This window comes from Cryptotermes secundus, unplaced genomic scaffold (genome assembly GCF_002891405.2).
Source record: "Cryptotermes secundus unplaced genomic scaffold, Csec_1.0 scaffold548, whole genome shotgun sequence".
NCBI classification, from domain to species: Eukaryota; Metazoa; Arthropoda; class Insecta; order Blattodea; family Kalotermitidae; genus Cryptotermes; species Cryptotermes secundus.
In genome coordinates, this window is record NW_019732380.1 from 139620 (window position 1) to 167411 (window position 27792).

General features: G+C 44.0%; 1 protein-coding gene across 5 annotated transcripts in view; it reads right to left on the reverse strand.

The window, feature by feature from the left end:
* LOC111867594 (myocardin-related transcription factor B) overlaps nt 1-27792 on the reverse strand; it is a 340472-nt gene that overhangs the window by 35517 nt on the left and 277163 nt on the right. For all 5 annotated transcript variants that reach the window (XR_002843368.2, XM_033752733.1, XM_023857581.2 and 2 more), the window contains one exon: nt 7856-7921. Coding sequence is in view for 4 of the 5 variants with exons in the window: in XM_033752733.1 (XP_033608624.1) it covers nt 7856-7921 (66 nt within the window). In the remaining variant the exon portion in view is untranslated. The remainder of the gene's footprint in view (nt 1-7855; nt 7922-27792) is intronic.

The following is a 27792-nucleotide window of genomic DNA, read 5'->3' on the forward strand; positions in this document are numbered from 1 at the left end:
TTATTATTATTATTATTATTATTATTATTATTATTATTATTATTATTTTGTGTATTTGATGTACTCGTGCCTACTTTGTAATAGGCCTCTGTGCTGTTCAGTTTGCACGCAAATAAACAAGGATTCAATTATTATTATTATTATTAGTATCATTATTATTATTATTAATGGTTTGTTGCGAGATGTGACGTTATCGCGGTGGTGACTATGAGGAGTATTCTCTTGTGGGATGGTACGCCGTGCAGCCGGCAACCTTCTACCAGACAAAACGGCGTAACACCCCATACGAGAGTGCTCTTTATGTATGGATTATTCAAAGAGGCTTTCAGTAGGTCAGCCTACACAGCGTCCATCAACAGGACGATTACTGAACTATAAAAGAGACGGGGTGAGGAGGACAAGACGGACGAAACTTGCTGCGGTTCGAGATTTGACGTCTGGGCCTCCCGAAAATAAAGAAGTACTACCCACTGACCGCGATGTTCGGTAAATTATTAATATCGTTGTAAGTGTTGCTGAAGATGGGATAGACATACAGCACGTATTGGCTCAGGCGTAGATGTGTGAAAGTGTGGACTGAATTTAACTAGCTCTGCGAACGCCTAATGCTGGGGTTTTGTGAACATGGTGATGAACCTTCTAATTTAGTAATAAGGGAAGTTTTTCGCCAGCTGAATAAGTAAGCTGTAATATGTTGCTACTACTATGGAACCTAGCGGTTATCGTCTGGTTCGGATAACTGGGGAGTCCCCATGATGAAGCGGGCCACATAACTAATAGCCTACTTTCCTTGATACGACACGGACCGCACAGAAAACGAAGAGTCCAACAATTCTTCTATTGTTACGTGTATTCGTTGACGATGGAACGTGTTTACGAAGCCGTTGCTTAGCAACGATAATGGGGATATACTGATAAGACACACAGACAGCAAGGTGATCTAATAAGGTAAGGGTTGTGGCTGTTCTTAACTAATTAAGCAATATGCCATGAAGGCGTATGGGGGAGTGGATATATAGATCCACATTTTCTTGACGTCAGCACTAGTTGGAGGTGAGTGGTCAGCTTCACACCCCGGCCGCGTTACCCCCAGGGAAAGAGCCCCCCTTACCAATTGGACATAAGGTTGGGTGGACTCCAGAGCTAGCTGGACAACGTGAAGAAGAGAAAATTCTTGACCCTACTGCGACTCGAACTCCGACCCCTCGGTCATCCAGTTCGTAGCCAATCGCTATACCGACTATGCTATCCCGGTAAAGGTAAAAAAAAAGATAACGCTATCCCTGGAACAGGCCGTGAAGGCCCATAGAGTTGTGAAACGTTGAGATTTCCACATTTTCTCTCGAAATCTGTTCACAGATGGAGGTAAGGTTCTCAGACTTACGCATCGGCCGACCTTTAGACCAAAGGAAGATTCCTGGTACCCATTTCTGTTAGAGGCTGAGTCAACCACAGGGCCATACTGCGGCTGGAAGGATTAGGTCAATTGAAAAAATCCACCTCATTGGAATTCGATCCCGCGACCTTCCGGCTTGTAGCATAGTGCCTCAACCTACTACGCTACCGCGTACGCTATCCCGACAGAGATAGTAATGAAAATTTTAGTTAAAATAATTTGTAACAATTTTAATCCGGTTTAATAAACCCCCTTGTCAGGAAACCTCTTTAATATGCCTGCCGCACGAGACATAATTACTAAACTTCGTCATGTGGATCCACTGCCGCACATGGCACAAAACGTACCTGATCTGCACAACATTAGGATCTCCGTCAGAGCTAACGGTCTCGCAATGCTAATGAACGGCGATCCAACCGTACAATGACACTAGCTACATAGCCCTTACTGCAGTTGCGGGCAGCATACATTCTTACACGATACGATATCACGCAATAGCCCCTGGAATAACAGGTCTCCTTGAGCGCACAAGCAACTCACCACAAGGTTCCTTATACACAAGGCAGAAATGTGGCGTGCCGCCTAAAACCCAGAATATCTGAGTCAGAGCGGGCGTCCGTTGTCAGGCAACGGCTCGGTATCCACGGTTCCGCATCGTTGTCTGGGTGACAATTAAACATGTTCAAGTGACACTGCATACATAATAGACGTTACCACGGAAATGAAAACCAGAACTAGGGCGGTTCCCGCGGCAACGAATACACTAGCTACCGTGGATAGAACACACGAAACGGAACCCCTAAACGAGAGGGTCCTCTAGGCCGTCCGATTGACGAATATAACAGACCAAACAGAATAGAGCGAGAGCCAAGCTATAGCGGTGAGGACCCGAGGAAGACTGCGCTGGCAAGGACCAGCAGCATATACAAAAGACAGAACCGTCCTCTCGTCAGAGAGGGCGCCCACAAAAAACAAGACCGTAACTGTCAAACAGTAATAAAGATCTGGTTTCAAGCCCCAGATGGGAGCTTTATGCCAAGACAGACTGGCCGACTGACCGTCGGTCGTAAAGTGAGGTTCAGACTCAGCGAGAACCGTAAGACAGACGACAGACAAGAGAGGTTTGAAGGCTCCCAGAGCCGTCAGACGGTAAAATATGGTGACGAGTCCCGTGGGGCTAGGAACCAAGACGGAAGACGTTATTTCGGAATGATTGTAATTGTAACTGCAAACAACTTATCCGAAAAACAGCTTCGTCTAATCCGAAACCCGTCAATTTCTCGTCGCGGTACAAGGATACGTAACAGTCTAATAAATAAAAACGCGAAAATACGTATTCCATGTCCTGACCGAGATGCGAATAACGTTCTCAGAGTTCAATAGTCCCCACATCGTATGCAGAATTCCAACTGGTCATTAATTGTTATCCAAATAAATACAGTGGATTCCCGATATACTGAGGGGGCGATCATGTCATTGTACAGCAAATGTCAGTTTCTCATCCAACGCCGACTCTGAAACCGGATCGCCCGAAATCAGTGTTATTTCGAGGGCAAAAAATATAGATTTCGCATCTATTTCTTAAATACATAAAAACGCAGAATTGTTATTTACCTTTTGAAATGGAGATGTAAAAGGTAAACGTAACAGGCCGTGGAGGCCCATAGGTTTGTGAGACGTCGAGGTTTCCATATTTTCTAGACAACTGGCTCACAGATGGCGGGGGGGTTGTCAGCCTTACGCGCCGGCCGACCTTTACCCCCAGGAAGATTCCTGATACTCATTTCTGTTAGAGGCTGAGTCGAACCCAGGGCCATAGTGCGGCTAGAAGGTTTAGGTAAACTGAAAAAAAAATCCACCTCATCGGGAATTGAACTCGCGGCCTTCCGGCTTGTACCATAGTGCCTCATTCAACTACGCTACCGCGTACCCCGAAATGAAGATGCACAATGCTATAAAATTTGTCCGTGTCCGACCCATAATGCGTTCGCTTCACTGTCGCTCTTTCTAGAAAAGTTACTGTATTACAGAAACAATATTCTAAAACACTAAACTAATTTCGGTAGCGTAGCTGGTTGAGACACTATGCTACAAGCTGAAAGGACGTGGGTCCGATTTCCGATGAGGTCACTGGATATTTTTCAATTTACCTAACCTATCTATGGCCTTGAGGTCGACTCAGCCTCTAACAGAAATGAGTACCGAGAATCTTCCTGGGGGGTAAAGGGCTGCCGGCGCGTAAGGCTGACATCCTCACCGCCATCTGTGAGCCGACTGCCTAGGAAATGTGGAGGCCTCGATGTCTCACAATCCTACAGGCCTTCACGGCCTGTTACAGGGATAGCTTTACCTTTTTTTTTTAACCTACTGGTCATGGTAATGCAGATATGTGTCTTCTTTGAGCAGGTTTAGGCGTGCCAACGAAAACAAGAATTAAGTTATCATTTTCACTGTACACTGCTAGGCAGAATAATCTTCGAAAACTCACCGCTGTTTATACCACCCGTTAATCAGAGCAGATTCATAACTACTGCGTCTTCAGTTTCAGTGATGTCCAACCCTTATACGTTCACGTAATTTTGAGATAATGTGGTTAGACGAATTAAAATTGAACAATAAAATGTATTCGACAACATAAGGCCATATTTATTGAGGTCGGAATTCAAAACAAATTTCCCCGTCACCTCGCAGAGCTGAATTACAAGTTCACACGTTACGTCCACGTTGGAGGGCGTGTACGAGTATGTATGTGACCTCAGTGCGCCTGCTCTGTGTCCACTCATGTAAGCAACTCGGTGCCTGCCCCAGCTATCGGTGATGACAGACGAATCAACAAACAACCGACGATGTTATTTTGAAACTCAGATATTCTCAACAGAATTTTCCTTGTACGTGACAGAGTTGTGCTAAAAACAGCCGGCAGAGGGAGTGTTTGTACAGTGATTCACTTCACTCTATGTAGCTTATACGACTGTTTTGACGTAGTGATGATTAAGCTGAGACGCGTCTTCACGAGCACAACGCGCCAAACTGAATGGAACAACAAATCTACGACGGCGGTTGCAAACCCGTAAGGACACTAAAGGTCGCCACTCTGTGAAAGTTAACTGACACCAATAAAGCCAAATTATTTTCGTGGTTTAAGACCGCCTCTGTGGTCTAGTGGTCAGAATTCCTGGTTACAGATCCAGAGGTCCCGGGTTCGATTCTCGGTGATACCAGATTTTCTGGGAAGTAGTGGGTCTGGAACGGGATCCACTCAGCCTCGTGAGGATAACTGAGGAGATATTTCAAGGAAACAGCGGCTTCGGTCTGGAAAACCGAAATTAACGGCCGTGGGGATTAGCTGCGCTGACCACCCGACACCCTCTATCCGCCAGAGTTGGCACTAACTTCGCCGACAAGCGGCAGTAGCTCGGTCGGTGTAGTTCACTTGAGGACTACAAGCCACGGAGTTTGTTTTCTTGTGGGTTATTTAACAGCATTATATAGCATCGGATGGTAAGATGATTTATGGGCTATAAATTGGAAAGGATGTGGAAGGAAGTGGTTGTGGCCTAATCAAAGTATTATGACGAAAATTCGCGTCAGGATAGGCGGTGTCCGGGACGAGATTCGAAACGAGCATCTCTCAAATACAAACCTACAACATTACCGCGACATCAGTCTGCCTGGCAATTACATGGTGCAGGATAATTATACCGAAACATCGAGAAAAACTGTGACGTGCAGTATGGCACGCCGTTCCACAGTCACCATATGATGTTCTCGCAGTTAACACAGTGACAAATTCGTACTTTAATGAAGAGCTGTAGGATACATGCCTCACGAAAACCACACATTCAAAGAGACTGACGCCTTCGTCTCGATTCGAGACTCTCGAATGAAGAGATCGAAAACTAAACAAGCGGAACCTCTACACACTTTTTCCGTGCGTACGACTACAAATAAAACAATTTTTAGCCTACTTTCCTTATTTTGAAGAAATAAAAGTATACTTACGAGATAACTATATTGTTCGTCTGTGTATCCACCCTCATCAACTTTGGCAACCCTGAATCAATCTCTACGAAACTTGGTATGTACCATGGAGCCTGAGCCAATCTCAACGGCGAACTTCATAAATCCCTACCATCACTGTGTGCCTGCATCTGTATCGCCTTATCGTTGCTAGGAAACGGTTCGGTAAAACATTACCGCGGCAACGAATACAAATGCAACAATATAAGATTTGTATGGCGCGTCGTTTTATATGTGGTCCGTGTCGTATCAAAGGGAAGAAAGCGATTAGTTCTTCCCAGAACTTCTTGTTAAAACTCACGTTCCAAACATTTTCGCATTATTGAAATGTACTGCTCCTTTCTAAAGAAATGACTAAGAAGAGCGAAGTTATATGCCTTTTATTACCCGCTACCTATGTCTGACATCACGTCTTGACGGAGCGACACTCCGGCACTCAAAGAGTTGGGCGTCGCCCTGCCCTGGTCGATAGTTAAACAGCTTGTCAAGGAATTTCGGTCTGTTACAATACCCGAAGGTCCATTACCGTTTTCTCAAAAGCCTATTATTTACATTCATTTAAAGAATAATTTCTTCATTGGCAAGTAAAGCAATCTGCTTACAATAAATTAAGGCATATAAGCCTTACAATTTCGTCTCATCCGGAATATAACACAACTGCAAAGAATTGGATCGCATATGCTCATATGTGACGCCATGTAGTCCAGTAGTTGACCCACGTTTTGAACGAACATAGTGGCCCCACCTCCAGGGTTTTTTTAAGCAGGCCCAGCAACGTGGCTGACTCAACTCTCTCGTTTCTTGTTTGGCTTACTGTTACACCCTGAAGATGAAGGCAGTACTCGTACGTTCCTATGAAAAGTCCGTGACGACCGTACTGTTCGATATCAAATTCAACAGCTGGACCCTACGTGTGGGTCTGAGCAAAATATCCATATCACGCGCAGACATGCACAATTCATATGTCGCTTTCATAAGAAGTAATGTTTGCATCGGTGCCATTCGATTCCCGATAAGGTCACTGGATATTTTCAGTTCACCTAATCCTTCCACCGCACTATGGCCCCGGGGTCGACTCAGCCTCCAACAGAAATGAGTACCAGGATGCAACCGCTCACTTTTTCTATCTTTATGTTTATTTATTTAGTTGCCCGCTTCGGTAGAACACTTGACTCTTCTCAGGGTTGTGCCACGGTAATAACTGGGGCAACAAGGAGACTACACATTTAAAGCTAGTCCACTGATACAAATCAAAGACACTATTTTCTGCTTAATCACAAATTGTTTATTTCAGAAGCAAACACTATATCTTTATTAGCAAGTACGGAGTAATGTGCCCTTTTTATTATTATCAAAGATTAATCGAAGCAAATAAAAACTGTTAAATTTAGATATACTTGGAGAGCGCAGCTCAACACGTCTGCCTCTGGTGAATTCAAAATGCCAAGTCCTTCTGCCCACTCTATTCTGCGGGAGCGTCACTTCATCCACTGTATAGGATTTGAACCGACGGCCTTTCTCCCAGACAAGAATAGTTTCCTAATGGCTGATTTTAACTGCCAATTCAGCATACCATCAGTACTAGACAATCACATTACTAACTTTGAGAATAAAGAGATCCAAAGATATTGAACCCTGAACCATACACGTGAAAGCGGTTATTTCTTAGTTTAGGGTCCAATTACACCCTTCCGAAGACACTTTTATAACAGCTACCCTATTAGCAAAACAACATTTACATGTTCGGCAAACCACAGACTTGCCTTTTCATAATGGGCCATGTCCCTTTCCGGCCACCCAAGCTGCAGGTAACAAAACAAGGCAGTTGTTCCTGTCCAAATGCGAAAAGCAAGTCATAACTTCTTAATGGATGGGTCTCCCTTATAAATCAGTCACTCTATTGAAATGGCTAAAGAGGAACATAGCGTCCATTAAAGAGTTTTAATAGGTTTAGACTGTCACAAGGAATCTTCCTGGGGGTAAAGTGCGGCCGGCGCGTAAGGCTGGTCTCACAGCCATCTGTGAACTGACTGTCTATAGAACGTGGGAGCCTCGACGTCTTACAACCTTATGGGCCTTAACGGCCTGTTACAGTGTTGGCTGTGCTGAGCTGCAAGTTATGAAAACTAGTAAACCCAAACATTCTCCAGATCATTTGGTCCGAGGTTCTTACACCGGTGACTATAAAGACTAAAATCTTGTAGCTTGAAGCCTGTTTAATGCTAGTTTCTTGCTTGGCTTCGTCTCCGACACTAAAGATGGAGACGATACTTTCCTCCGAAACGTCAGTAAACTTCGACAGAACTGCAAGGCTTTACAACCCACTAAGGAAGTTCCCAGACATCAGACATTGCTCTCACGTTACACTGACCGGCCACTCGACCCTGTACTTACCGCGGACCCCTGTTTCCCTACCAAAACTTCAGAGGATATACTCACGCGGCATGATTCCTTGCGCCACCAACTGGTTGATGGGCCGCCGCAACATCAGCTTCACCTTCAGTGCTGCAACAAACACATCACTTCATCAATGCATGTTCTGTATTAAGAATTGAGGTTTTCACGGAGGTGATTATGAAGAATGCCATGTTCTGGGATGTGGCGCCGTGTAGATCTTGTGTGAACAGACGATTCGGAGGAACGTATCGACACCATCTACCCTGAAGATGGAAGCGATACGTTACTCCGGAACACTGGTTCACACAAGATCTACACGGCGCCACATCCCAGAAGACGGCATACTTCAATTTATGTTCTAGTATATTCACCATCCTGTCGCGTGTAATGAATGTGACTGCAGGGATGACAGGTTAAGGTACGATTTCCCCTGCTTAACTAACCTCCATGACACGAAATTCAGCCGGAATAGCTCAGTCGGCATAGCGACAGGCTACAGGCTAGAAGGTCGGGGTTCCACTTCCGGGAGGTGTAAGTAATTTTTCTCTAAGGGCCGCGCCAAAGCTCAAGCGGTTAGTCGCTGGCTTCCCACCGCGGCGGCCCGGGTTCGATCCCGGGTCTGGTCAAGTGGGATTTGTGATGGACAAAGTGGCGCTGGGGAAGATTTCTCCGAGTACTTCGGCTTCCCCTGCCAATCTTCATTCCACCAATTGCTCCACAATCACCCTCACCTATCATCTGGGGCTGGTACAATAGGCCAGAAGTGGCCGCAGTGCAAGGCACTTAGTCCCACCCCACTAGCAATAAAAAAAAAATTCTCCTCTCCACAGTGTCCAGTCCGGGTCTGGGGTCCCCCCGCATTCTATCAAAATGGGCACAAGAGGTAAAGCGACGAGTAAAGCTTACCACACCTCCACTTCCCAACAAATCTTCACGCCGTAGTGCTTAATTAAGCACAGGGGCAACTTAACCCTTTTGCCTTACCACGACAAGAAGATGTGTGGGGGATATGTCTTCCCAGAATATACATTATGCCTTTAAAACACAGTGGGTTTTTTTTCCTTGGCACTACAGCCCCAGTGGGCCTAGGCCTACCTCCATGACCTCCGTTCACTTCGGTTTTTCTAGATCTTACACATTCGGTAGGACTCCTTGGGCGAGTGATCAGCTCGTCGCAAGGCCTCTACCTGTAGACAAACACAGAAAAACGCACACAAACATCCATGCCCTGGGTGGGATTCGAACCCACGATCCCGCCTTCCGAGCGAGCGAAGACAGTGCTCGGCTACCGTGACCGGCAAAGCACAGTGTTTACATGTCCCATATTCAGTATGATTGTCAGAACAAATAATTCTGTCCCTAAACAGCAATAACCGGGTCTTATTTATAATGTAAAAGCGTTGTTTACTGTGAGGTAGGAACTGAATAATCATGTGTACAGTATGTAACAAATTAAAAGGAACAGAGACATTCTGAAGAAGGTAAGTCACTCAATTCCTCACGTAATCCCCCGCCTGTTACGTAACCCGAACGTTCTAGCGAAACCTCCGTAAACCCCTACAGCACTCCGCCGCGCTTTACCCCAGAATAGTATTCTTTGTAAACGTTGTTTATGCCGAAAAAGAAACACAAAGTAACTTTGCTCCTACGTTAAATATAGGTTTACTTCTAGAGTTCATAATAACAAATTAAATACTTGTACGTGAATTTTATGACTAGATTTTGTAAGCATGTTTACGGTTTGTACATGCAAGATTTATGCCTTTGTTAGTTTATGTTCCTGTTTGTATACTTATTGATGTTGTAAACTGTATATGTTTTAGACAAATTGGATTCATCTTGATATCGTAATGTTATTACACCGCACCCTCCTTAATTGCCCAATCCACTGTTTGCTCCCTAGCCCTCACTCGCTCTGGCTCCAGTCTTCATTAATTCTCAGGTTATAAATGCATTTAGTTCCTTAGGGCATAAGCGCCGAGTAAAGTCAATACAGAAATTAGAAAGAAGAAACAGTTCCCTTTTGCTCTGTCACCTGTGCTCAGCTGTTCATGTTTCAAACCTGTACCCTCGTTTACTCTGTTCCACAGGACGTGGACAATGCGACGTGGTGTTGTGAGATGCAACAAATTTCCGTATTTAAAGTTTCGGAATTTATGTGGACTCCGAAATTTTGTTGTTCACTGCTAGTCGGCATAGCGACTGGCTACGGGCTGAACGATCGATGTATCGAAGTTCGAGTCCCGGTAGAGTCAAGAATTTTCTCTTCTCCATGTGGTCCAGACCGGTACTGGGGCCCACTCAGCACCCTACCCAATGGGTACGGGAGGCTCTTTCCCAGGGCGTAAAGCGACCAAGGCGTGAAGCTGACCACTCACCTCAATCTAGAGCCGATGTCAACAATGATGGAGCTATAACTCCACTCCTCAATTTGCCTTCATGGCGTAGTGCTTAATTAACTAAGCATAGGGACAACTTTATCTCTTTACTCAGAGAACCCGTGCTTTAGTTTCGAGTCATGTGTTACGGCTGTGAAACTTGGGCCTGTACATACAAACCTAAATCCGAACAGGTCAAACGATACAAAAATATGCTTAAGGACGGCGAGAAAATATCCCTAGAGCAACAGATGTTAACTTGAAGAATGCAGTCTTCTAGGATGTGGCGTCGAGTAGATCTTGTGTGAACCGACGTTTCGGAGGAACGTCGATTCACACAAGATCTACACGTCGCCACATCCCAGGAGACGACGTTCTTCATAGTCATGGCTGTGAAAACCTCAATTCTTAGATGTTAACTTGCTCGCATGCAGATTTCTCTATTGATAAACTGGACGAATAGCTCCTGCTGTTAGCCACAAATACACACGAAACAATGAACATACACGTACATCCCAATGAGCGAAGGGAATCTACCCATCAAAACTCTCTTCTGCTACAACGCATAATAAACAACGGTATATACTCGTACTCGTGCTTTTGCAGCCAAGTAACAAGATAAAATACCCAAGAAGCACCGTGAGGACATAAAACGTAGGCTTTAGTCCACAAGAGAACTATACCGACCGAGCGACTGCCGCTTGTCGGCGAAGTTAGTGCCAACTTTAGCGGATAGAGGATGTCGCGGGGTCAGCGCAACGAATCCCCACGGTCGTTAATTTCGGTTTCTAAACCGGAGCCGCTGTTTCCTTGAAACGGCTCTTAAATTATCCTCATGAGGCTGAGTGGACCCCGTACCAGACCCACTACTTCTCAGAAAATCTGGTAGCGCCGGGAATCGAACCCGGGGCCTCTGGATCTGTAGCCAGGAACTCTGACCTCTAGATCTCAGAGACGGTCCCATAAATGTAAGTATGGGAAATAAATATATAAATAAATGACCAATAAATTGCCACATTAAAGGAAGGCAGAATATGTACATTTTGGGGAAGCTATTTGTGTCGGATCCAGCATTAATGTCTCCATGGCAGCTGTACCGATAACAGCAGCTAAACCGCAGACATCTGCTGCTCTGTTATGCTTCAAACGGTTATAAGGGAAATATAGGTTTATGTTGAGGAATTGTTCTTCTTCCTTTTCGTTCCCACTTTGAAGCATAGGACTGATTTTTCAGTTTCCTTGATCATTTTCACAGACAGTAGGACTCCTTGGACGGGTGATCAGCTCGTCGCAAGACACGTAGAGGAATCCTTGAATAAAAATCCGACTACTCTCAGATGAGATTCTCAGAGCGAGTGACACTTTCATTCGCCTATACACAGGGTGGCCCAAAAAATCTGTTAACTGCTTAGCAAAATGTACAACGAAACACGTTAACAGTTCCTTTATTATTTACTGAATTCACAAAAACTGATCGAAATGAGATGCTCAGTTTTCAGGGCATTACTGACAATGCTGTGTACCATTCTACAAATTGACTGGCAGGTTTAAATCTTAACATTCTCATTAACAGGAGATAGTGTTTTAGGTTAACTCACTTCTGAGAAACTCTATACAAACAATACTGTAATGGGTGGTGTGTGTAATTTACTTTTATTTAAAGTAATATGAAATATTCTCAGGCGATAAACCGGGTCAGTTCGAAGCATCTATTCCCTACTGATGTGGCTGATTGCCGGAGAATATCCCGTATCATTTTCAGCCGCCGCGAAAGCTTCAAGTCATCCACAACATGAAATAGCACAGTTCCCATAAATTAAGTAGGTATTACAATATTACACAACTGACGTATCGGCAAAATTTTCTTATCATATCTGGATAGGCTTACGCATTGCGTGTCAGGAAAATAAAGTCACGTACAGAACAGAAGATCCAGTTTCTTGTTTTTGAAGACGAAAGGCTGCCGCTCACAGTTCCGCGCGGTCTGACGCATGAACTGTCTTCGCTCGCTCGAACGCTGGGATCGTGGGTTAGAACCCCACTCAAGGCATGGATGTCTATGTGCGCCTATTCCGTGTTTTTGTTGTTCTGTGTGTAGGTAGCGGCCTTGTGACGGGCTGATCCCGCGTCTAAGGAGTCAAACCGACTGTGTATAGGATTAAGAAACTGAAAAAGTGGCAGAGGTTTAACAAAGAACTGTAGGGCCATAGCTAGATAGATAAATAGAGCATGAAAGGCTAGAAATAAGCGCAGTTTCCAAACAGAGAATTATTTGCGGAACTGCCATGATTGCGTGTATTGCCCTATGGAGAGATGTCATGTACATTAAGTCCATGGTACTAAAGTTCACAGCTATGCTGTGTGCTTTTCTAGAATTTGTACGAGGTGGAGGCTGGGAAAATTTCAGAGGTGGGGCGAAAACGGTGCAAATCAACAAAGAGGTGTGAACCAATTTTTTTCCGAAATATTTTATTACTGTTTATGTCACGAAAAAACAAACAAAACATCACTGATAATAGAGCAATTCCCGATTTTATAACACTTGAGTCTGATAATTAATACACCATGAAAGCTTATAAGCATATGCAAAAATATTGTGTTTAATACATATATTCTGTGTGTTGTTATAATATCAAAGGAGAAAATGGAAGACCGCTGAAAATGGGTTTATTTCCTTCGTGGTGGTAGTTCAAGGGCTCTTCTGGTCAAATGTATGAGAGAGTCTTACGGCGATAACTAAGAAAAATACTACCCTTCTGAGATGTGAAGCAAAGTTCTGTTTATTACTTAATTCTTGCTGGTTGCTTGACTTGCTCTTCGTCCCTGAAGATGGAGGGAGTACGTCGCTCCGAAACCTCAGTAAACTTCTACTCTACCGTACGGCGTCATATATCAGAACAATGTACTCTTCAAATATATGAAAAGTTTTCAATGGTCATCAATTTTAATAGAATTATAGACCTAAAAGTCGGTCACGGTAGCCGAGCGGTCTAAGGCACGAACTGTCTTCGATCGCTCGGAAGCCGGGATCGTGGGTTCTAATGCCACTCAGGGCATGGATGTGTAGTATTTGTGTGTGCGTTTTTCTGTGTTTGTGTACAGGTAGAGAACTTGCGACGAGCTGATCACCGGCCCAAGGAGTCCTGTCGAATGTCTAAAATCTAGGTAAACCGAAATGAAACGGAGAGTTTCATGGAGGTAGGACAAGGCCCGAATTGGGGCTGTAGCGCCAAAGGACGAAAAATACACCTACAAACGTGTATAATTAACTAAGTTGATCAGTGTCTGTAGTTATACCGTCTCCAAGGAAACTAAACGCAAAATTGCTCTTCGTTAGTTACGATGCGACTAGAAGATGGTAGTAACAAACGAGAGTGCTCAGTCGTGTTACAATCTTGTCACTTAGTATTATATTTTCGACCTGCACACTATTATCATTCTCATTCCAGCCAAGCGTCTTGACAAAACTTTCAACTATACAGCGTGTATTTGAGGTGAAATCGTGCTTTCAAAGCGTCCCTCGTCCGATATGATAAGTATGCATGTAACAATGAATCGATGGATGGATCATCTGTGGAAACCGCAGAAGAAATAGAATCTGCCACATTTTCCCCTTGAACTTTCAACGAACGTTCCACTAGAATCACATCAAACTTCAATGGCTGAAAAGAGATAACATGAAATTCTCTTTTTGCAACTACTACTGCGATATTGCCTTCCAATCACTGCAAATCGATTCGTAACTTATTTTTGAATATCCAAATTTCTTAGTCCAAGAACTATCAAACTAGCTGTAAATCTATTACACACTGTTCGACGATAGAAACATGAGGCCTTCACAATTAAGACACCCAGCAAGCTACATGTGTTTGTTACACTTCTGTGGTACAGATGCATTCGGGACTTATACGAAGCGCTGTTCTCCTCACTGCAAACACATCGATTTCCTCAGTCGATATACGCGAGGGTAGGAATTAAAAATCGATCATATTCATTTTTTCCCTTGGCGCTACAGCCCCAATTTGGGCCTTGGCCTACCTCCAGGAAACTCCGTTTCACTTCGGTTTACTAGATCTTAGATATTCGGTAGGACTCTCTGGGCGGGTGATCAGCTCGTCGCAAGGCCTCTACATGTATATAAATACAGAAAAAACGCACATATATAAAAACACTAAACATCCATGCCTTAGTGGCATTCGAACCCAGGATCCCGGCTTCAGAGCGAGCGAAAACAGTGCATGACTTAGTCCGCTCAGCTACCGTGACCGGCATATTCTTAATTATTTCTGTCCAAACTTTGGGACTTCGTTATCTATTTATAATAACCATCCTATAGAAACTAATACTCACAAATGGGACACATACAAGCAGATAACAGGCAGACTAAATAAGTTTTACGACGATGATTTTACTAACCGTCAGAAAATCGATGTCTTGGAGGCAAAGTAGACACAGTCGTCTGTCAACTTCATCCACACGCACATAAACCTAGCTACGATCAACAAAGACAACCAGAGACAACCGAAAATAACAACGAAGTGCTTCACATCCCTTGCATTGCACAAATTTACACAAGCGATTTATATGAAGTACAGTGACGAATATACATAACAATTTTGTTTCATCTTTCGACAAAAGAAAATTAAATCGGTTACATTCACGAAGAAGAAGAAGCAGAAAGCATCATTATAAATGGCACACTACATCAGGGACACAAAGTGCGTTCAGAGAATGCGCTGGGACACTTCTGTCAGATCACACAAACACATCCAGTTCTAGGGCCCTCCATTTTTGAGAAAACAGCATGTTAATGAATATGTGTATCACAAACCACCCGACACTGAAGACGCGAAGCAGAGGCACAGCTATGTAGACACTCGGCGATCCGTGGAAACTGTAACTTCAAGTTGTCACGTGTAGTTCCACATAAATGTCGCTCACGTATGGTATGTCTTCAATTCATATCGAAAAATTCCACGTCTGGTCAACAACCACCACTGTTTTGTGGTACTATTGCAAACGAACACGCTATATCACATTAAACACACCACTGTACACTCCAGTCATAGTAAAATGAGGTCCAGCCTTTAACTAACGTCGAATGTATCTTACTAATAATATTGTTATATACCTTCCACGGATTTTTCCTACTGAACTCTTTCATTTCACGATGTCTGAATCAGTTTTCACAGTCAAACGGGAATGACAGTAAATAAATAAATGAACATATCTGTTCATAAAACGCGTACACTGGCGGCTCTCGAAGAATTAGCGTGTCACTACGCATATTAACACGAAAAACAGGCATTTCGGTAGGAACTACAGAATTCTGGCAACGAAACGGCTAATCTAGACATGTCACATTACCTGGACGAAGGCCGTTGGCTCGCCCACCACAACAAACTCCCTAATCGCGAATGACAACTCGACTTGTAAACGCTTTTCCATCATATTAAGGTAACTTGCCGGCTGGGTAATGGCATATGCTTGCTTGGTACCTGACATACCGCGCTGACGGACCGTCAGCTGATTGGTTATAAGATCATCAGAAATCAAATCACGCACTAGTATGCGTGTTTATTTATATGCGTGCATGAGTTATCCCATTTCCTTCGCGCAGTATATATATACACCTATAATGTCTTTGTTCCTACGTAAGTAAGTAGACATTCGCAATGCGTTAATAACAATATCTTTATGGGAAACATTTGGAGTCGTTACACCTCTGAGTAGTAAGGTCCAGCGAGTGTAACAAGTTTAATACAAGAATATAACGTTTGCATGTACATGTTTCGGCCACCACCGGCCACCATCAGGCGGTGTAGCCAACACTATGAAGAAATAAAAGGTAAAGCTGTCCCTCTGCTTAGCTAATTAAACACTATGCCACGAAGGCGTATGAGGAAGTGGCTGTATAGATCCACGTTTTCTTGACGTCGGCACTGGTTAGAGGTGAGTGGTCAGCTTCACGCTCCGGTGAAAGAGCCCCCAGTACCCACTGAATAAGAGATTGGGTAGACCCCACGTGGACGACGTGGAGAAAATTATTCACCCTAGTGGGACTCGAACTATGACCCGTCAACCGTCCAGCCCGTAGCCAGTCGCTATCCTGACTATGCCATTCCGGCTTTACATTAAGAAGAAATATTTTACATATATGTCTCAATATAAATTGTCAGAAAGGGATTTCTCCTAGTATTAGGAATTAAGACTAAAATGTTAATGCAGTCAAAATAAGTTATGTATGTTAAAAGTAATTAATTAAAATAAGCTAAAATAAATTGAAGACATTGTTGTGCAAATAGAGGAACTTTCATACCCTCCTGCTGAACTTGTTACACTCGAGGGACCCTACTACTGGCGCAAGCGCAAATGGTGGTTCCAAGATATCAGACCCCCCCCTCCCGTAAAAACAAATGAACTTTCTAGAAAATTCGTCACATGAAACAACACGAAACGTCCAACTACTGCAGCAAAAAATTTCACTGGAACCGTAATTCTGAAGACAGTTTTATGTGCACTGTTGCAGAACGTGTTTATATTACTGCCAATTAACAGTCACAATATGAACAAAACATCAGCAGAAATTAACAGCAACTTAGCGAAAACAGGGGGACGGGGGTTGCAAAACTGTGACACTCCAGACGGATCCTTAGTTGCCCTAGTTTCGAAAGTTAGGTCCCCAGGAAGATTTTTTTAATGTGAAAATAACTTTTAAATTAATAAAATGTAAACTTATCCATGCACTTATCTAAGCAATTAAGCACTAGACCATGAAGGAATATGGGAGACTGGCGATAGTTTCACCATTCTTGAACTCGGCACTACAGGGAGGTGAGTGGTTAGCATCAAGCTCCTGTCGCTTTACCCCCGGTATCCGTTGCATAGGAGACTTGTGAAGTACCTATGAAAGCGTATCTTCCGGTCTTAACTGCATATACTCGTATAGCGTGTGAAACGGTTATCTTTTGAACGACCGATTCATATGAACTTAGAGAATCAAACGAAACTACACGAAGTTAGCAGAATATATTCCCATGCATGATTAACCATTTCGGAAAATTTGATAAATCCAACCATTTCAACATTATTATTTTGCCTGTGGTTTTGTACTGCTGTGAAATGTGGTCTCCGGCATTACGCGAAGAACACAGACTGAGGGCTTTTGAGAATGCTGAGAAGAACGTCTCGACCAAAGAGAGATAAAATGGTAGGGGACTGGAGCAAACTGCACAACGGCGAGCTTCGTAACTTATACTCTTCACCAAATATACGTAATTAGAACGACAAAAGTAAGGAGGATGAGATTCAGATGGCATACAGCATGCTTGGGGGAAACGAGAAATGCATACAGGGGGTTTAAAGAAAAAAAAACAAAAGGAAAGGAACTACAAGGAAGACCAAGACATAGACGGGAGGATAATATTAAAATGTATCTTAGATAAACACGATGACGAGGTGTAGTTTCGAGTCATCTGGCTCAGGATATGGACTAGTGTCGGGTTCTTGTGAACACGGTAATGAATCTTCGGGTTCCATATAATTTTGGGAAATTCTTGAGTAGCTAAGCGACATAGAGCGACTCAGCTCTATGTAGTTACTTAAGTTCAATTATTTCAAGAAAGAAGACACTAATAGTTAGACAATAATTTCGTTGACTCTGGTTTTGTCTTTCTGAATACACCTCACGCAGGCAACTGCTTCTTGCTGGGACGAGAGAAGAACGGACACGTATCCGCTCTACTGCATAACAGCGCCACTATGCGGCGAATCCACGAAATTACAGACTGTACTACGCACAGAAAGAATGCTACTGTCAGTCTTCCTACAGTTTTTGCTTATTTTGGCAGTGCCAAGAGATGTACTTGCCAAATTATGCCGTGATCTGGGGACTGCTAAAAATGTAATTTCATTGACTACGCTGTCTCGACATTTCTTCTCGTCATGGCTCCGCCTTCGGTGTGACCGCTCCGCATCCTTAGCTGTTATTAACCTCACCTGATTCTTATCTATGCATTTATTTCGGTCCTCTAATATAGCGCCGGTTAGTATCCTAAAGGAACTCACCATCTACACTCATTAACCTAATATAACGCCGGTTAGTATCCTAAAGTAACTCACCATCTACACTCATTAACCTAATATAACGCCGGTTAGTATCCTAAAGTAACTCACCATCTACACTCATTAACCTAACATAGCGCCGGTTAGTATCCCAAAGTAACTCACCATCTGCCGGTCACGGTAGCCGAGCGGTCTAAGGCATGCATTGTCTTCGCTCGCTCGGAAGCCGGGATCGTGGGTTCGAATCCCACTCAGGGCATGGATGTTTGTGTGCGTTTTTCTGTGTTTGTCTATAAGTAGAGGCCTTGCGACGAGCTGATCACTCGCCCAAGGAGTCCTACCGTATGTGTAAGATCTAGTAAACCGAAGTGAAACGGAGAGTTTCATGGAGGTAGGCCTAGGCCCAAATTGGGGCTGTAGCGCCACAGGAAAAACTCACCATCTACGCTCATTAACCTAACATAACGCCGGTTAGTATCCTAAAGTAACTCACCATCTACACTAATTAATGTAACATAATGCTGGTTAGTAGCCTGAAGTAACTCACCATCTACAATCATTAACATAACATAGCGCCGGTTAGTATCCTAAAGTAACTCACCATCTACACTCATTAATCTAACATAACGCTGGTTAGTATCCTGAAGTAACTCACCATCTACAATCATTAACATAACATAGCGCCGGTTAGTATCCTAAAGTAACTCACCATCTACACTCATTAATCTAACATAACGCTGGTTAGTATCCTGAAGTAACTCACCATCTACAATCATTAACATAACATAGCGCCGGTTAGTATCCTAAAGTAACTCACCATCTACACTCATTAATCTAACATAACGCTGGTTAGTATCCTGAAGTAACTCACCATCTACAATCATTAACCTAACATAGCGCCGGTTAGTATCCTAAAGTAACTCACCATCTACACTCATTAACCTAACATTGTAGAGCAAAATGTGACAGTTCAAAACTTTCATGCAAATTAATCAGATATGGAAGAAGATTTAAAGTGAAGCCAGACAGCACAGTATGCTTCAATGAAACTATAGAAGCTAAATTTTAATGGAATAGCAACTATTTCGATATTTCCTTGTTTACAGCCGAGTTTCTTCTAAGGACAAGCGGTTCTCAGGCCACGCCGCACGTAACAGGACAACGCAGACGAACTCGTCTCTCCTATCTCAATCTAAGTGAGTGAGGCAGAAATAAGAAAGAAGGAGCAAAAAAACATTCCCAGACGGAAATAAAAATAATTGGCTAAATTCCGAGGACAAAACGCACGGTCCCTAGCTGTGACCCCTACAGGAGCGGCGCGTTCCTGGGCCCACTGGAACCTCAAAGCAGATACGAGCCAACGCCTGACAAGCCGAACGAAACGCTACAGGATGTCTTCTGCTTCTGCTATTCCTGTTGCATAGGGCAGCCGAGAAACGCTTCGTTTCACTAAAGTTTCTTAAACTAAGACAGATGGTAGGGTTCCTTGGATGCGGGATCAGCCCTCGGCAAGGCCGATACCCAACACAGACAGATATCCAAGCCTTGAGTGGGACTGGAACCCACGATCCCAGTGCTCGAGCAGGCGAAGACAGTTCATGCCTTAGACCGCGCGACCACCGCGATCGGCGCCATAGGACATATTCCCTTCTAAAAATTGCTTCGTAATACTCAACCTTCCGGCCTAGAAAACCGAAATTAACGGCCGTGGGGATTCGTTGCGCTGACCACGTGACACCCTCTATCCGCTAAAGTTGGCACTAACTTCGCCGACAAGAGGCGGTCGCTCGGTCGGTATAGTTCGCTTGCGGACTACAGGTCACGGAGTTTCTTTTAATACTCAACCCTCGTTACGATCGAGGCTGACGCTCATTGCATTGGTGCTTACTGATTCAGTCTCTGTTTGGTTTGTTGCATTAACTTATCCATTACCTTGTTTATCTTAGGTTCAGGTTTGTACATACATTATAAAAAATAAAGTTGTCCCTGTGCTTAACTAATTACGCATTACGTCATGAAAACGTATGGGATGAGTGGATGCATAGATCCACATTTTCTCGACCTTGGCACTAGCTGGAGGTGAGTGGTCACCTTCACGCCCCGGCCGTTTTACCCCGGGGAGAGCTCCCGGTACCCGTTGCATAGGAGGCTCGGTGGACCCCAGAGCCAGCCTGACCGACACGGAGAAGGAAAAATTCTTGACCCTACTGGGACTCGAACTCCGACCTCTCGGTCTTCCAGCCCGTAGCCAGCCGCTATACCGACTGAGCTATCCCGGCTCAGTACTTGCATTATAACTATTTTTATACCATAAAGAAAAACACATGAGCTTTAATTAACAGACGCTAGTAAGTAGGTTGGTCTAGAAGTAAATACAGAGAAAATTACGTAAGTATACGTTGCTGTCTCGTCACCAAAATGCAGGGCAAAATCAGGACATAAAAACAGGTAACAAGATGTTTTAAACATGGGGCACAGTTCAGATATATGGGAGCGACTATAATAAATCAAACCCTAATTGGGGAGGAAATTAATAGAAGACTGAACTCGGATAATGTTTGCTACCATTCGGTACTGAACCTTTTGTTGTCCCATCTGCTGCCCAAAAAAAACATAAAAAATTAGAATATACAAAACTATAATTTTGCCTGTGGTTCTGTACGGGTGTGAAACTTTGTCTCCGACATTAAGGAAGGAACACAGACCGAGAATGTTTGAGAACAGGGTGCTGAGGAGAATATTTGGACCAAAGAGAGACGAAGTGACAGGAGGTTGCAGAAAACTGCATAATGAGGAGCTTCATAACTTGTACTCTTCTCCAAGTACATATAATTAGAATGATCAATTCAAGGAGGATGAGCTGAGCAGCACATGTAGCACGAACGGGGGAGAACAGAAATGCATATATAGAATATTTGTGGGAAAGCCAAAAGGAAAGACCCCACTGGAAAGACGAAAACGTAGGTGGGTGGACAATATTAAAATCGACCTTAGGGAGATAGGATGGAACGGTATGGATTTGATTGATCTGGCTCAGGATAGGGACCAGTGGAGGGCTCTTGTGAAGTCGGTAATGAACCTTCGGGTTAGAGGAAACGGTGGGAAGTGCTTGACTAGCTGCACAATTGGCAGCTTCTCAAGAAGGGCTCAGCTCCTCCATGTGACATCAGGCGTACATGTAGTTATCCTGACATAGGTTGTCCAGTGGGAGGTACGCGGTAGTGTAGTTAGTTCAGGTACTATGCTACAAGCCGGAAGGTCGTGGGTTCCCGATGAGGTCTTTGTATTTCTCGATTGACCTAATCCTTCCAACCGCACTATGGCCCTGGGGTGGGCTCAGCCTCTATGAGAGATGAGTACCAGGAATCTTTCTGAGGGGTAAAGGGTGGGTGGCGGGCGAGCAAGACTGCACCGCCATCTGTGAGTGAATGTCTAGAAAATGTTGGAGCCTCGACGACTCACAGCCCAATGGTCCTCCACGGCCTGTTACAGGAACAGCTTTACCCTTTTTACCTTAGGTTCTCCAGTGACTGAAGCTAGCTCCTTCTAACGGATCCAACAGAGTATGTCTTCCACTCCTCTCACATGACGACGGAAACAGATCTAGTCTCCGAAACGTTGTTTCTTATACAGACAGTGGACAAAGTACAAAAACCCAGTAATGTTGGACCCAGTAATGATGTTTCATGACAGTTCTACTGACAACTGCAGGCAGACTGCAGACAACTCACGCTGACTCCTTCAGGCTTCAAAGGGCTGATGTTTATATCGGCATTGCAGGAAACGTTAATGTTGCCATGCACATCTCACAGGGAATAAAATAATAGTACAGAGTTTCTGAGAGGCCAGTAACACTGGAGGTTGTACAGACGAGACCAGAAGCAAGTGAACAGCTCTGCTGAGCGACTTCAGTTCTTTCACGGACTGCGATATAAACAATAAATAAATAAAAAGTTCGACTATGTTTCGTTACAGTATATAAATTTGTGTCGCACACAGTTTCTTAACATTCATAACAACTTCCACTAATTCAAATCAATTTAGCTACTAATGCCACCGCTGCTGCACCAGCAGTATTTCTGCTCTGTTCTCTTCTCTAAGTAAATTTTATAATTTTATGTTTATATGCTCTTGTAAGGTAGAAGGTAAAGCTATCCCTGTAACATGCCGTGGAGGTCCATAGGGTTGTGAGACGCAGAGGCTCCCACATTTTCTAGAAAATCTGCTGACAGTTGGCGGTAAGGTTGTCAGCCTTATGCACCGGCCGCCCTTTACTTCCAGAAAGATTCCTGGTACTCATTTCTGATAGAGAGTGAGTCGACCCCAGGGTCATAGTGCTGCTGGAAGGATTAGGTTAATTGAAAAATCTAATTACCTGATCGGTAAACGAACCCGCGACCTTCCGGCTTGTAGCACAGTGCCTCAAACAACTACGCTAAGCCGGGATAGTGTAGTCTACACGACGGACGACTGAGGGGTTGGACTTCGAGTCTCGGTAGGGTCAAGAATAGTCTCCTCTCCACGATGTCCAGACCGGCTTTGGGGTACACCCAACCTCCTATCCAATTGGTACCGGGGATAAAGAGGCCGGGACGTGAAGCTGACCACTCACCTCCAGCTAGTGGCAAGATCAAGAAAATGTGGATCTATACATCTGCTCCCCAATGCGCTTTCATGGCGTAGTGCTTAATTAGTTAAGTACAGGGACAACTTTACCTTACTTCCTTTCACTCTGAAGCGGGGTCCGTAGCACTCTAACTTTGTACTCCTACGTCATTACATTTGCACTTTTCATTTTCTTATATGCCAAGTCGCATTAAACCCTTTACCGCGTACAAATTGTTCTTTCCAGTTCGGACCATAAAATTCACAGTATGTTGCGATAAATGATCAAGTGTAAGAATTTCAAATCCGTGTCTAGAGGCCTAAATATAAATGTTTAAAAGATCTGCAACGTTCTAGGGTTGAAACCAACATGCGTGTAGGTCTTAGGAATCTTTTGTGGCTGTACGCTCATGACGGCAGTCGAACCTAGGGCCTGAAACATGCTGTAGGAAATAAGCCGTCCTCACGAACGGACAGATTCGTCCAAATAATACTGTGACATGAAGACCCATTGCCAAGTAATAGCTGTGTAAACAGACGGCAGTGAAACAGCCGTTGCTAAGAAACAGCTCTGTGGACAACTTGTTTCCTCGGCAACGAGAGAACACAACCGATGTGTCATAACCAGGTCCAGTTAGCAGTCACCCCTCCGCGTCTTTCTGCGTGGAGACGGGTTCGAACACCTCCACCGTAGCTCTGCGTGATTTAGATGGCGAAGAAAAGGGAGCCCGGTGTCTGGGGCTATAACTGGTCCACCCTGTTCCTGGGGAATATAATTACGAGGACCTGGCCCTACACGCTAGGGGAGTCTCAAATCTAACACAATATGATCATGAGTCCCAAGGGACTCGGACCCGAGAATGACTGCGCTGGCGAGCACCAGCATCAATTGTAAACGATAGACAAGAAAACCCGAAACCGTCTGACAGTAATAAAAATTTGGTCTTGGGCCCCAAATGGGAGCTTGACACCAAGACAGACGGTTGTAAAGTAACGTTGACTCTAACGTCATTACGTATTTCCATCTTCAGGAGTATGAGTCACTAACTCCATCTACGTTGCTAATGAAAGTAAAAGGGCAGAAATTTCTTCTATGGAAGTAATTAGAAGCAAGAAGCAAGAAAATGGAACATTCCTGCCACAATTAGGCTCGTCTCACAGGTTTCTGACATCACCACCTCAAATCGTCGCCCAAGATAAGCATCACCAGTTACAAGGCAGCAATCATCGTATTCCAGAGCCTGTCTTTATTTGCCTAGGTTGTAATTCCGTACGGCTGAATGGTTTCGGGATAACCCGACAAGTTTTGTTGCCGTGAGATTATCTGGGCATGTAGCATGAAGTGTATAGTCAGCAGGGTCCAACCGATAGAGCTAGAGAGAATAGAATCTCCGAAACGTCTCAAAACACAGGGTTAATTCTGGACTCCGAAGTAGCTATATCATTTGGCACAAAATAATACGGTTTTTACCTCAGGTCAGAAAGGGAGTCTAACCTTCGAAACGTAGTTTAAAATAAAAATTGGGGTGATAGCTAACGTCCGTAAAACCGATCACTATATAAACAGTTACTTCTTTTCTTATGACGAAAATAATTATGAACTACAGACAGTATCTACAAGGCAATTTCATCAACATTTAATAAAACTGAATTAAACTAATTTTGCAAATAAATGTGTAAATATGAGAGACGTTCCTACGTTGCAAAACGATGCTAATACAGGCACAAGGCCCTATCTTAGTATGAAGGATAATCTCGAGATACTGCAACACTAAGAGCGAGTCTATAGTCAGCAGTTCAGTCGGCTGCTATATTAGGCTCACACGTGTGCTATTTCCAGCTCTGTGATTCGTGTGTATCGGCACAGAGCCGCGTGTGGATCTATGCGGGGGGCGAAGTGCTCTGAATTCACATGTTACCACAAGAAACTGGCCCAACCCGACTGCCTCTTCATCCAATTCTAAACACTCTTCATGGTGCAATTACTGACTTCTTGAACACAGACATCTTACCGTTCTCTTATTATAATGAGGAGCTTCATAACTTGTAATCTTCTCCAAGTACAATTAGAATGATCAAGTCAAGGAGGTTGAGGTGGGCAGGACATGTAGCACGAATGGGGGAGAACAGGAATGCATATAGGATATTGGTGGGAAAGCCAGAAGGAAAGAGACCGCTGAGAAGACTGAGGCGTAGGTGGGTGGACAATATTAAAATGTATCTTAGAGAGACAGGATGGCATGGTATGCATTGCATTGATTTAGCTAAGGATAGGGACCAGCGGAGGGATCTTGTAAACATGGCAATGAACCTTTGGGTTTCCATAAAGTGTTGGGAAATTCTTGAGTAGCTGCAAGATTTGGCTTCTCCTCAAGAAGGGCTCAGCTCCATAACTAAGTAAGTACCGTACTCTTATTTAAAAGTAATGGCTCTGCAAGTAAGAGTTAAACGTCAGGGAAGGTAATATTACTACTTTCTTTATATTACCCATCGTCCCGTTGGATACTGTCCCAAAAGACAACTGTAATAAAATGCTCTCAAATATTAGGCGTTTGCATGACTTATAAAAAGTGTTTTGGAGTCACCAATCCAAAGCTCCTCTATAGTACCCCATCGCGTGAAACTATGTTGGATTTGTCCACTGTTTGAAATTCATGTGATATATACGTTCCAGAAATTGGATCCCTTTCTGTCACCAATTATAAGGGGGAAAGAATACTGCTCATCTGCGCCATAGGGAAGAATCAGTCTTCATTACTGTCACCGCACTCTCCCCCAAAACAAAAACAAACTCCGTGGTTTTAGTCCGCAAGAGAACTATACCGACCGAGTGACCGCCGCTTGTCGGCGAAGTTAGTGCCAACTTAAGCGGATAGAGGGTATCGCGTGGTCAGCGCACGGATCCCCACGGCAGTTAATCTCGGTTTTCTAGACCAGAGCCGCTATTTTTTGAAACAGGTCTCCAATTATCATCACGAGGCTGAGTGGACCCCGTTCCAGACCCACTACTTCTCAGAAAATGTGGTAGCGCCGGGAATCGAATCCGATTCTCCCTTCACATCTGATGAAGGAAAATGTCCCAGTTTCCTAAACGTCGTCACAAAATAGATAACTTCGAAAGTACTCGGCCAACTACTGTCACAGACCTTGGTGAGAACTCCAGAAGGAAAGAGACCATTAGGAAGACCTAGACGCAGATGGCAGAATAATACGGATCTATGAACAATGGAGCTTAGAGAGGTAGTATGGACTGGATTGATCAGGCTCAGGATAGGGACCAGTGGTGGGCTTTTGTGAACATGGTAATGAACATTCGGGTTCCATTAAATGTTGGGAAATTGAGTAGCTGAGCGACTGGCAGCTTCTCACTGACTGTACCCCATGGAATTAGTTTACTGAAGTGAGACATTAGTGTGACTGTGCGCTTATCATATTCCAAAATAGAAAATGACCAAGTTGGCAGGTCTTCCAAGTTCCGTGTGGACATAGGCTTCAGGCAGGAGGCTCGTTCTATTACGACACCGCAATGTGACTAGCCTCTGTACAGATGCGTATCAGCCCATATCAAAATACGATACACTTCTGTGCTTTATTATTCCCCCACTAGACGTGGACTGTGCAGGAACTGCACGGTGCCTCTTCTTGAGTTTCACAGAGAAGTGCTCCACATATCTAGGGCGCCTGCCCAATAAGCAACAAGGCAGGTTCCTGTGAAATGTAATACCACATAACGCCCCTAACTCGATAAAGTCAAGTAGACTCACGGTGAGACTTAGAACTATGAGTATCAAGCATAAGGAAAATCTTTATTTGTTGTGTACAGCTGCTTCCACTGTCAGTAGACCCGCAACATGACGTCCCTTTGAAGAAAGAGTACTGTGTGGTCAAACCAGGCGTGTAATGTAAAATGTGCAACATTTTTTGAAGCAGAGAAATAAAAGACGATCCTACAATTATTCTCAATAAAGAATTTTAAATTTAAATCGTACTGCTCTGATCAGAACGTAATGTAATTATGTGGTTTTTGACATACGATGGTGGAACGCGGTAGCGTAGTTGGTTTAGACACTGCGCTACAAACTGGAAGGTCGCGGGTTCGAGTCGTGTTGTGGTTGACTTTTTTTTTAATTTACCTAATCATTCCAGCCGCACTATGGCCCTGGGCTCGACTCAGCCTTTAACAGGAATGAGTAACAAGAATCTTCCTGGGGAGTAAAGGGCGACCAGCGAGTAAGGCTGATAACCTCACCGCCATCTTTGAGCTGAATGTCTAGAAAATGTGGACCTCCACGGCCTGTTACAGGGATGGCTTTACTTGTCATACGAGAGCTGTACCAGTCTTCAAAGCAACCGCTCCTATCAGTATAATTCGAGACTGACACGAAGCTTCCTCAGGTTACACATTATTCACAGGCTCATAAACATCGATTAATATCGTCTGCGTAAATCAGTCAAATGGCAGTTGAACTATGGCAGGCATTCAGAGAGACCCGACCAAGAGATGAAAACTTCCGTCGGCGTGCTCCACTCATCCAGCATGGTGAGTCAAAGTAGAGTCAGTGCATGTTCCTAATTCTATGAAATGAGAAGGTTGGTGCTGTAACTCCTCTCGGGAAATGCAAAGGTAAACACGCGAAGCTGTGCTTAATGAATTAAACAGCACGCCATGAAGACGTACACGGCACTGGATTTACAGCTCAACCACTCTTAACCTCGATACTAGCTAGAGGTGAGTGGTCATCTTCATGCCCAGATCGCTTTACTCCGGGGGGAAAGAACCACCGGTACACAATAGATAAGAGGCTGGGTGGGGGCCGTGAGCCGGTCTGGACGTTGTGGAGTAGAAAAAAAACCGAATTCGCCACTGGCAGTAATAAAACAAGTAATTCTAACTTTATTGAATAGTAAAGTTCGCATCCTTTGTGTCAGTTT